Source organism: Lissotriton helveticus, chromosome 1_1, assembly GCF_964261635.1.
Source record: "Lissotriton helveticus chromosome 1_1, aLisHel1.1, whole genome shotgun sequence".
NCBI classification, from domain to species: Eukaryota; Metazoa; Chordata; class Amphibia; order Caudata; family Salamandridae; genus Lissotriton; species Lissotriton helveticus.
This window is the reverse complement of record NC_136057.1, coordinates 1,384,813,126-1,384,825,736: the sequence shown is the minus strand read 5'-3', so window position 1 is coordinate 1,384,825,736 and position 12,611 is coordinate 1,384,813,126. Positions and strand designations below refer to the sequence as shown.

Below are 12,611 nucleotides of genomic sequence, written 5' to 3'. Positions count from 1 at the left end.
AGCAATGCATAAACTTAAAACTGATAATTGACAAATACAGTGTTGCCCGCTCCTCCCCCACTTACCTTGCATTTATGGACCTCTCGTACGCTTTTGATCTTGTCAATAGATCAAAGCTCTGGTCCATTCTTTCAACTAACGGTCTTGATAACACTCTGGTAAATTTCCTAGCCTATCTCCATACTGACCTGAAAGCACGGGTACGTATCGGGATGGGCGGAGAGGTATCAGGAGCCATTGAGATAGGGAGGGGGGTGAGACAGGGGTGCGTTTTAGCACCCCTGTTGTTCATCATTTATATTAACGGCTTATCCACCTGTCTGAAAAAAGTTACTACAGATGTCCCATTCATTTTAGGGAAACCACTTCCAGTGCTTTTATATGCAGACGATGCGGTGCTCATGGCCCGCACTTCTAATGCCCTTCGTCTGCTTGTACATAGTTTTGTTAAGTTCATGGAGGATCTGGATCTAAAGGTCAATTTTAAAAAATCTTTTATCATGTCCTGTGGCCCTGGCAAAAGGAAACTTAACACTATACAGTCAGGTACAGACAAATTGGGATCTGTCCCTAAATTCCCATATCTAGGGTTGGTTTTCGCTGCGAACGGCTCGTGGAGTGGGCATATGGCCCACGCCACGAGCAAGTTCTCGAAAGCCAACAACTCTGTTTTAAGTCTCCCTCGCCCAAAGAAAATAGGTGCCACTAGGGCTATTTTAAAAAAATTTAAATTACAGTGCGCACCTGTTGCCACGTATGGAGCAGAGGTATGGGGATCAAGAAACAGCCCCTGCATCCAAAGTGAGGAGAATCGCTTCTGCAGGAAAGTGTTGGGTGCACCAATCTCCTCATCCACCTTCATTTGTCATAGCGAATTAAACATTCCATATATCAGAGCAAGACCGGCACTCTTCTGGATCAGAATCTGGAGGAATGAAGCTGCTGCTCTTACTCAGAATATTATAAAGGACTGTTTAAGTAGCGACCATGGAATGAGAATTCCATGGTTGTCTGAAGTTTCAAAATCTCTGAATGAAGTTGGTAGAGGTACTTTGTTTACTGATCCCACAACTATAGAATTACAGGATAAAGTTCAGGTTAAGAATGCGCTATATGCACTTTACAACAATGAAAGACTTAGAAGCGAATCACAAAAATCAACTGTAACGAAATACATAGGCAATGGATTGTGTGGACCGATTCTACCGCCCTATCTCTCGCTGCCCATGACTAGCTGGGAGAGATCATTGCTGTTTCGTTTAAGGGCAGGAACAGTAAAATTCATGTTGTCATTTCCACTAGGGCATTGTCACAGTGTTGATTCTATTTTATGTCCCTGTGATGGCGTGAGTATTCAGGATGATTTGCACTTTTTATTCTTCTGTAAATTTTATCTTGTGTATATTAAATGGTTTTTAACTTCGTATTTTAAAAAATCCAGACCACGGACACTTCAAGACTCATATAATATGTTGATTGCTCTGGATAGTGATGAATTGACTTTTCGTGTCAGCTCCTTTTTAAGATTGGCTATACGAGCACGTAAAATGATGGAAAACCCTTGAGTACAGTAAATCAGCCTTGTTAGTATTATTATGGAAATTTAGCATATTGTTTTGAAACATATTGTATTGTCACTGTACGGAATGGAATGCCACATGCATGCTTATTTTTATTTATTATTTGTAAGTATATATATTATTATGGTTTGTTGATGAATTATGTTCGGTACTTTTATGAATTTTAAGGAATTCGAATAAAGGTCTTTTGAACTTGAACTTGAGTAATTATAGTGACTGGTCCGTAGGGGGTTTGTCTCACTCTCTTAATTACCTATCTAATGCACCAATCCATTACACACAAGAAATTTCTCTGACCCTCACCCATACTCACTTCCATCAGGGTTTTTAATTTTCCAAATCTCTGCACTTCTAGACCACTGAGGCCCACTTTCCACCATACCGCTGCGTCTGTGTACCCAAAAAACCCAAGCCCCACAGCGGAAGCTTAGGGTATACGCCACTTTCTGCTCGTTTATATGAGGTATCTGGACCAAAATTCTGGCGCCACCACTGCTAGTAAGGGCAGTTTCCTTCCATGTTTTCCACCTCACCTTTCAGCCCTCTCAACTGGGATTGATGCCAATATTTTTCCGATGTGTATGGCCTCCAGATTTTGTGGAGTTGCCATCCCTCTATACTGCAGTCTCCTGCTACGTACCCATGTTGTGCTGCACCTGCTCAAAGGGACCTCTTCCCTCTATGCAAATGGGTTACCACCAGAGGCGGATTGGTAACGCGGGCACTTGGGCAATGCCCGAGGGGCCAGTGTTCAGTTCCAGTTGTGGGCTGCTTTTCTGAGCAGCTTGGGGCAGATTTGGGTGGTTTCTGCATTGTTCAGATACCGCCAGCAGCCCAGTGGGGGCCTGAGTGGCCTTTCCGGAGGCAGATGGGCGTAATTTACCTCCCTTTTACCAACGGCAGGTGTCACTCCCTTTCTGTTGCAGGGCCGGCCGGCCCTTTAATATATGCACATTGAGTGGGGCAAGGGGACTGAGCAAAAGTGGCCTCACCTGTTTTCAGGTGTGTTTCACGAATGTAAAGTAACACGTGCACTTTTTTACCCCCCACCCCTCCTTGTTTTTATAAAAATGTTGCCGAAGCAGTGTTTTGCGGAAAACCAATATGCAAATGTGGGACACTTTTTTTTAGCCTGCACAAGCCGATTTTTAATCCCAATCCAACCCTGGTTACCACCTCCTTTGAGCTGTTCGGAAACTATCCATGTTTTTTTACCGTATTTCGGTTGCCAAACATGGATATATACCATGCATATGCCTATAACACACCCTTCCCAAATACCGAATCGGTATCCATTTCTGAACACATTTAACAATCCATAAACTGTTTTCCTTTATTGATAAATGTGTTTAGTACATAGGAAAAATGATTTTAGCATTTGCAAACACTACCGATTCGGAGTGCTTACGAATGCTAAAGCCTTTGTACATCTGGCCCTGAGTTTGGCAGCAAAACAAAAAAAACTTTTCAATGGAAAGTGTGACTTAATCGTAGGTGCAGTGTCACTATTGCTGTCTCTGTAACATCTGGAAATAAATGTTTCCATGAAATAGGAAGTAGCTACATTGTGTAATTATTTATCAAATAGGATGGGCTGGTTGAGGTGGCAGAGTGGCAATTGAGTTTAGGAAATCTCTTAAATGTTGCACTTTCAGGTGGAGGAGCAATGCGCGTTTACTAGGACCCTTGTATATCGTTCCCCAGGCTATGCTAGAGAGTTCATCAACTCTATTCCCCTAGCCCGGAGTCATAAAAGTATTCACTATGCCAACGTTCCTATCTTGGGAGACTTTAATATCCAGTTGAACAATCCCAATGATACCATGGCAGCTAAATTGACTGAGGTTCTGACGGAGGCCTCAAAACCACTAAAACATATTCCACTCACAAAGCTGGTCACAGGGTTGATGCCATCTTTACAAACACTTCACTGGTCCTTGAGAGTCCAAAAGAGGTCACATGGTCCGGCCACTTCATTCTACCATTCTCTTGGTCCTGGGAAATCAGTTAGGAAGACAAGGTCTCTCTACTATTAATCCTAATTCTGCCCGATATAAAAGCAATATCCCCCTTCTTAAAGATACTCTTGATTGCACCAGACCTACCCTAATGGTAGATATTATGGCTGATGTAAAAAGGATGCACAGTTGGCTCTCTGAAGCTGTGTCTATTGCTGTGTCCATAGTGATCAATAGAACCTCCAGGGCTAAGCTTTCTGTTCCCTGGTTCACTAAGGAACTAGCTGAGAGAAAGGAAACGCTGCAAAAGACTTGAACACATATGGATTAAAGATTATAATGTCTCTAGCAAAAGACAGTACAAAAATGCCCTCAGTACCTACCACTCTAACTTGAACATAGCATGTCACACTTTTTACACTAACAAAATTAATAGTAACAATACGAAAGAAATCTTCAAAATTGTAACCAATTTTATTGATCCTAAATGCACCGCACCCCCATTTATCCTAAATGCACTGCACCCCCATTGAACCCTCAATCACCCTATGAACCCAACTAAGCACCTTCTTTGAAGAAAAATCCAAGACAAACTTAAGTTCACCATCTAGTGAATCTACCAAATTTATCAGCCTCCCCACATCACAGGCCTAGGTTAAACTGACATTTTCCCATCCCTGAATCAAGGAAGTTTAAGGCTTAATTGCTAACAGCAAGTCTGGCTTGCCCCGTGATCCCCTACCTCCTCAAGATATTGGTCTTCTAGGAGACTGCCTACGACCTGTATTTCCTTATCTATATCTATTTCACTACTTCCCTACAATCAGGGTCTGTGCCCTCTATTTGGAAAAAGGCAACCGTTAGGCCCTTCTGAAAAAAACAAATGCAGACCCTAATGACCTACCGATTTTAAGGGCGCATCCCGGGCCCTTAACATTGCAGACAGTGTTGCTGGATGCAGCACTGTTTGCAATGTCAAATTGGCGTGCACTGTGTGGCAGGCACCCCGCGGTGCCTGCCATGCTATGAAATGCAGGGTGGTACCATGGGTACCCTCCCAGTGCACCCCCCCCCCACACAAAGGGGGCCCGCAATAGGGCCCCAGAATCCAGCATCCGCCTGTGTTTTCGCGGTGGGAAGACCACCGCAAAAAGAGATTTCCTAATCTCCACGGCAGTGCTTTGCAGGCACCGCCGCAATGCTGGCCTTTGTTTTGGTTCTGCCAGGCGGGCAGAAAAGGACCTCCTTGCGGAACCATGGCTGACTGACTTTCCGTCTGCCGGGGACATTGTGGGATCCCCACCGCCATCCTAATCGGCGGTGGGAATACCCTGTGTGAATGCGGAAGGACAGCCACCGCCGGCCCAGCGTTCCTTCTGGCATCCTAATGACCCCCCCCAAGTCTCTGCTTCCAGGGGAAGCTAAAATACTTGAAAAAGTGGTGAATACCCATCGGATTCATTTCCTAGACGGCAACAACCTCCTACACTCCTTGCAATCTGGCTTTAGGACCAGTCACAGCACAGTCAGCTTTGATGGATATTCCATCACATTTTTCCTTGATGCTGGTCAGAACGCTCAGTTGATGTTAATAAGTAATAACTGATGATCTGGCATGAAGTCTCAATGTATTTAAGCTAGTATTCATATATGGTACCTTCTAGTTTGCTAGCCAAAAGTGTGCCTTGAAAGTAGGTAGACCTAGCAATCACCTGAACTGTCGCCTTCATGTCTGAATGTATTGCTTAATGCCGATCTACAAGGAATTAAGTTAATGTAGTGCTAAAGCATAAAGATGATATCAATGAAACGCAAGCAGACACGAATATGGCTGAGGTACTCAGATTTACCCAAAATTGTGGGATTCTTCCAATGGGCAAGCAAAACGGGTTGGCAAAATGAATCCCCCATCAATAACACATTCTATAATGGAAATATTAGCAGCTGGTGTATGGATCACTTAGTCTGGGCTGAACAAATTTGACAACTAAATTGTTTTAGGTTTTATGATGATCAGGGTTATGTATTATTTCAGCTGGATTCATTTATCATTTTGAGTTGTGTAATATCAAAGTGACGCAGTATAAGCGCATCCACTCCATGTCTCGTGCGTCGACTGCTTGCAGGTTCTCTCTTGCCTGGCATGGGCAATGACCACATATATTATCAGAGGAACACATTTTCGAACATTAAGTGATCAAGAATACATGTGGTGCAACTATATCAGGAGTACCTCTCTTTGAAAGACCTCTTTGAAAGGCTATACAAGTTGAATGGACTAACCTCTCAGAGGGGATAACTTACAAAATAAGATGGCTAGCAAACCTGGAGAGTTATGTCATGGATACCTTCACCCCGGCATAAGTGCCTCATAGAAAATGCTGATGCATATTTATTCGCAAAAATGCTAGCTGCAACAGTAGTGATATTCCGTACCCTTTGACATCAGAGAGTGAAACCTAGGCCCACATGTTATCCCTTCTACATTATCTTATTTGCTGCTGATACACACAAGGAGGAGTTAACACAATGGAAACTAAATAATCCGGGCTCTTAAAGCTACATTAACTTTCTGTCCCTTTGTCAGATTTCGTTGCCCTGAAGACTGCAGGCAGCAAAAGCAGTGCTATTGGTACAAAGGGTAAGCCAGGTGTAGCACCTGGTATCTATTGCTGTCCCTGATTTTCATTACCCCTTCATCCCAAAAATGCACGAGATGGCAGCGGTATTTCCGAGTGCCATTTAAGCATCTCCACCCGACAGACCATCCTTAACAGGACGTAATCTACAAAATGGGTACCCACAACGGTTATTTCGGACATAGAAACAACACTCATAACAATCATTTTGTTAAACTCACATTTTTAGTTTCATAACATCTTATTATTATCAGAGGAGGAAGTGAAACCCATGCACCCATCTAAGGCTAGGTAGAAATGTAATAAATCCTGGCCGTAATCCACACTTAGTACAATTTAAAACTGTCAAACAGAGGCATCCAGAGGAGCAATCTTACCGGGGGTGCAACGTCCTCCACTCAACAGGTGCCATGGGTCACGGTCGGTGGCCACCAGCAGGCAGTTGGGGTCCCTTAGGTAGGTACAGGCGCGGCTCAGTTTGCGGAAAGTGAACTCTTCGTCGTAGCCCACCAGCACTGCACTGACCGTGGCGTCGCTGTCCTCCTCGCCCACCACTCTCAGGCCAGCATTCCGCAGCTCCCGGAGTAGCCCAGGGCCTCCAATCATGAACACCAGAGGGGCGTCTGGCGCAGGGTCTTCATGGAGGTCATCTTCTGGCTCATCAATGCCACTCTCTTCAAGGAAAGAAGAGTCTATGGAAGCTGCATTTGTTCCATCCCCTCCTTGCAAGTTGGATGGTCTTTGCTGCTGTTGGGGCTGCCGAGGACCTGTGATGTGAAAAATCCGTGCCCCCCTTGCAGAGTCCTGTTCGTCTTTACTCGGCATCCTTTGCAGATCATAGGCCCCGTGGACCACCTTGTTGTCCAGCGGCCCCTCTTGCTGGCTCGACTGGCTGGTTAAATGTGCCCTCTGCTCTCCCTCGACTGTAAAGGACCCTTGGGCTTGTGCCTCCTCCTCAGTGTCCCTAGGCCCCTGTCCATCCTCCTCTGGCTCCAAGGGAGTGTCCTTGGGGCTTTGGGAGTCTAGGGGGCCCTGCTTGGTCCCCTCAATGCCCTGGCTGCCTCTCCTCAACCCCTCCTCTGCGCTTACGCCGCCTCCGAGCAGCTGAGCACGCAGGTAGCGGGCGGCACAGTGGCCCGAGGTGTAGACCTCCGGCCCTCGCACGCCGCAGAAGCCCAGCTCACGGAAGCGCTGGCTTAGCTCTGCACGACTACGGCGGCTGTTGTTCGACACGAAGATGGCGGCGCCGGGTCCGCCCCGCGCCTGCAGCGCCCTCACCACCTCTCGCGCCCCCTGCAGCGCGTGCTCGCCCTCCCATAGCACCCCGTCACAGTCGAAGAGCACAGTGCTCGTCCCACCCAGCACCTGGCGGGCCCGCGCCGGTGAAAGGTGGGGAGGAAGAGGTAGCTGCGGCGGCCCGGGAGCCGCCATCATTAACACCGGTTGAGGAGGGAGGAGCCAATCACGAAGTACCGCATGCGGCCCGGGGAGCCAATTGCAGCGCCTGTTTCCACGGCGACCTATGGAAGAATAGTAACGTTGACAGCTATCCTATCACAATAGTGCAAAGGTGACAGCTAGCCGCTCGTGGAATAGCCAAGATGACAGCTGGCCAATGAACGCAGCAGGGTTGCCAGCTGATCTAGCTTAAGATGGGAATAGTAACAGTTAAGGGAAGAAATTGAAGCTGGTAAATCGATACCAGGTATAGCTGACATTTCTAATAGAACTGGACGGCGCTAATAGAATCGATACTGCTTCTAAAAAGAACTAAAAATAATAATATATATAGCCTGTAAATTCAGTATTAATACCTCTACATACAAGACACCTTTTTCAGATAGAGAATATACATTAAGAGAACACTACACGTGTAGGACTGACCACGCAGTATATGTGCTCAGATGTAGCTGCAGTTTGTGCTATGTTGGTACCACGAAACTGCAGGTACATGTTTGCATTCTGCTGAACCTTTTTTGCGATTGTAAATTTAGACCCAGCTTACCCGGTCGCAAGACATTTCAAAGCTGTACATGACAATAATTTAAAATGTCTGCAATACTTTGTCATTGAAGCAGTACCCCTCAATAAAAGAGGTGGGAACTGGGAGAAACAGCTACGCCACTTAGAATCTAAACACATCGTAGAACTAGATACTATGTTTCCGTCTGGGCTGAACACAGGAGAAGAATCACACAATTTTGTATAAAGGCGGTTCTGTAACTATTTCTATTTTCATGTGTCTGATTTTTAATCGTAGTTCCATTTGGATTTAGTCACTCCAGCTTGACATTTCAGATATCTTATATATATATGCCAACTGTATGATTTTATTAGTTTCATTAAGGGCATGAAACGAGATGATTCTTACTGGTATAGGAATGTATGGAACCTTGTTACATGGTATTTGTACTGGCAGATATTGTTTACATTCCCACAGTATATTTTAATTAACTACTACAGCAGCCGCATGATCCCTTTTGGTCTAGATTTTAATATTTCTTACACTAATGCACATCTATTGTTTAATTTGCACCATTTCACTTTTAGCACTTTCGAAATTCGTGCAGGCATGGGAACTCCATACTTGGCCTAGTGTCTATATTATTGCGTTTTTGCACATCGAACATGGGATAAATGTGTTTACATACAAATGTATTTTTTACAGGAGGAGTAACAACATATTGCTGCTAAATTATACATCATTTGAGAAATATATATATGAATTCACGTGTTTTAGCAATTCAGGCAGTACGTTTTTTTAGCATTTTTAGCAAAATATCTGCATATGCTTCCCGTCGATGTTTACATATGCATATTTGTAAACAATATATATGCTATATCTCCTCATGATGTATGTTAGAAGAGTCTAGCACTTTTTGCACTTGTGCACTTTATTATTTGCAGAATTATTTGCAAATTAGGTTCTCTGTGCCTTAACACCATGCATTAAATTTATGGCCATCACAATCAGTTTAGAGTTTCTCTTCGTATACATGATACTATATTGTGTGATATTTTTTCAGTGTTTTATCATCATGCTGATCACGATACCGGAAGTGCTATGTTTGTTTAAATTTCCCGCTTTGGATTACGCCGCCAAGTGATCAAGGACACAGTTCGTGTCCGAAATGCGTCTGAGGCTGCCCCTTTTCACTTTGGAATAAAGTACGAATATAGGCAACAGCTATACCCAGAGTCCGTGGTCCTGTTTGTGCTGGTTCGCACTGGGATACTGCCAGTGGAGATATATTTTATATATATATATATATATATATATATATATATATATATATATATATATATATCTCTAATGTCAATCTCCATAAATCTTTTTTTTTGGTCTGGCTTAAGAGCATAGCTGTCACCTGACAATTATGTGAGCGTTACTAGAGAGGGGCTTTGGCTTTGCCCACGTGTTGGGAGCACCCGTAGCATGTTTTGGTTGAGCAGAAGGTGTGTGCTTTGTGTGTGGATTTTTAGGCCTGGATTGACCGAAAAGTTAACTTCTGACCAGACCTTTTAACCTTTACCAATATTATTATACAGTTCCTTACTTCCACACAAATACATATTAATTCCCATGCTATTTGCATGTGACTCTTCACAATACCATCCCACATTCTTTCAAATCCAGACCTATTGGAATTGCCAATGCTTGTTCCCTTTGGATGTTTCATATAAAAATAATTTAAACAGAGGCAAATTAAAAACCCATTTTCAAGTCACAATTATAATTCTGTACCCATTATTAAAAACAATATATGCCTGTCTCTTGAGTTGATTGTTCCACTGCATATTGTAGGAATTTATCAATGTCAAGGTCGCTACTTTATTCAAAAGACATCTAGTATTCCAAAATGAACAAACAAAAGCCCTGTGATGGGGACAGCTGACCAATTCAAAGGTGAAGTAAGTGACTGGAGAAGGGTGTTCCTTGGTTTTAGCCGTGAGCGGTGCTCTCAGGACAAAACTTCCCAACAATGCAAAATAAAAAAATTAAAACCCTTTTATCAAATACTTGGAGAGCACAATCTGCCAATCTGGGACTCTTGACACATACCCAGTCACCAACACCCATGGAGGAATTTTATTGCCATGTTTGGTATCATAATATGACTTGTATTTGGCCTGATGTGCAGTGATTTTAGAGCTATTGACTTCGGTATTGATCTGCACCCCAACACCTCCTCCCAACCAATTAGGGAAAAATTTGGTGCACTGTTGGCTCCCTTTAGGAGCTGAGAATGGTGAATGGTGAAACCCCTGTGGTCTGGTGTAGGAAGGTGGATACCTGACTATGGTTACCCCAGATTTTTTGCCTTGTGTTTAGCTGGTTTTCGACTTAGTTGGCCTGGGACCCTGCTAATCAGAGTCCCAGGCTATCTGCTCTCTCTGTAAAATGGACTCCATGCACCCTAGGTGCATAACTAAATTGGCTTGGGTCACCTCATCAGCCCCTGTACAGTGTACTATAGGTACCCAGGGCCTAGGTGCATCCAAGGCCTACCAGGGGCTGCAGCATATCTTTTCCCACCCCTGGCTGGCTATCCAAATCGACACAACTGGCTGATCACTCAGCTGGGGCAAGGTGGTGTAATCACCCCTTGCTTAGATATAGTATACCTGTATCTAAACCTATATCTGGACACATATATACCTATCAGTCACTCCTATGGCAGGCCTTAACAATCCTGGAGGCAGAGTGCTTGGTTTTATGTGAGATGGTGCTCTAGCATGAGCTGAGCCTGTCTGTAGCGGTCGGAACCATTTCCTTACTGCTGTTCCAGGGTATTGCCATACCATATACTCTTAAGTGCATTATAATACTCGCGGTTATTGCTAACTTTGGTTTGGCTTTATCAAAACATGTCGTGTAAGGTGTCATACACTTTGGAATACTACCCCCTCGCCAGTTCTGGCGATGGGGGTAGCATTCCACCCTTCTAGAGGGAGAAGACATGTTTCTTTACTTAAAATGCGGTTAATCCTAACCAGAGCCTCAGCATCACAAAATGGATGCTGCTGCCCCGACACAAGTCTGACCTCCTGCTGCTGACCGAAACTTGGCAGGGGAAGCCTGGACAAAGGGTTTCCTGTCACAGGGAGGTGCTACACCACCCCAGACAGGAGATAGTGGATTGGAGCATGGAGGGTTGAAAGAAACTAGACACTGCCTGGGGCACACAAGGTGTCCCATGCAAAATCCAGTCAAACCGGTTCTGGGGCACTCCAGCCCCAGCTCTGGCGCGAAACTTGACAAAGGGAAAGGGGTGTAACCACCCCCTTCCTGGGTCCCACCCATAGGAGGGACCCAGCAGGTAATCCAGCCCCTTGATTTGGAATAAAGGTAGGAGCTGTGCCAATGCACCTCAGATTATCCTGACTGAAACTTATGAAACGAAACTCTGGACCCTTCGACCTCCTACTCGACGTAGAAGACTGAAGAATCTCCCTTGTGGTCAAGGAGTGACCACCCTGTGCAAACAGGCACCATCCAGCGCATCACTGTTTGCTTTGTTGCAGTTCCCGCCGGAACTCGAGCAACAGAGATCAACAAGACCCAGCGTTCCTGCCTTCCAACAGCCCGATCCACAGTCCCAGCGAAACTGAGACCCGTGGAGGCGACCTGAAGCGTGGGGTCGGCCATCTTGGAAAAACTACGAAGTGCTGACTGTGCAGCTCCCGAGGCTCCCTCGAAGCTGTGCATTGGGATTTGAGAAGCCCTAGCCCCGAGCAGCTTTTGCACCAAAGCTCACCCCTCCACACTCATCGAGTGCTGAGTGGGGCCCTTTTGCATTTTCCTGCTCGACGCGTTGGTCCGGTCGCTTGCCCGTTGGCTAGTGGCCCCAGTTCAGACAAACCTTTGAATTTGCTCTGCTAGTCTGGTTGCTCCAGACTGGCCCTCACTCCCCTGAAAAGGAGCACCCGCTCTGACCTTGCTGGTTCGAATAAGAAGAGATCTTCCAATCCTGCGTGGGTTGCCCTTGCCAAGGTTTGTTAACTCCGATCCGGAAGCCGATACCGCCGCCGACAGCGAGAACCTTTGTGGGACAGCTTGTGACCCACTCCTGGACACCCTCGATGCCCCAGAGTCCATGTGGCAGCGGAGACAAGCTTCACGACAACCACCTGATTGCGCCCGACATCGCCTGGTTCCTTCCTGGTTCCTTCCTGGTCACTGGCTAGTGACCCAGACTCTGTCCCCTCTGCTTTCAGGTACTCTACATCTTCGATCCACCCTTGGATCCAACCGGACTCTTCTCTCCTGGCCGCCTGCAGCATCTTTATCTCCAGGCTTCATAGATCTACACGATGAAACCCGACACACTTTGGCACCTATGCACCCGCTTCCTGTGGGTGAGGTAACGATCTAACACCGGTGCTCCTGTAGTGGTTTACACCTCTAGTGTCTAAGTTTAAAGTGTGGTAAT

General features: G+C 45.4%; 1 protein-coding gene across 2 annotated transcripts in view; it reads right to left on the bottom strand.

Moving 5' to 3' along the window:
• Positions 1–7,622, bottom strand: part of PDXP (pyridoxal phosphatase) — a 109,062-nt gene extending 101,440 nt beyond the window's left edge. For both annotated transcript variants that reach the window (XM_078684051.1, XM_078684044.1), the window contains exon 1: positions 6,555–7,622. In XM_078684051.1, the coding sequence (XP_078540177.1) occupies positions 6,555–7,611 (1,057 nt within the window). In that variant the 5' untranslated portion in view covers positions 7,612–7,622. The remainder of the gene's footprint in view (positions 1–6,554) is intronic.
• Positions 7,623–12,611: the final 4,989 nt, after the last annotated feature.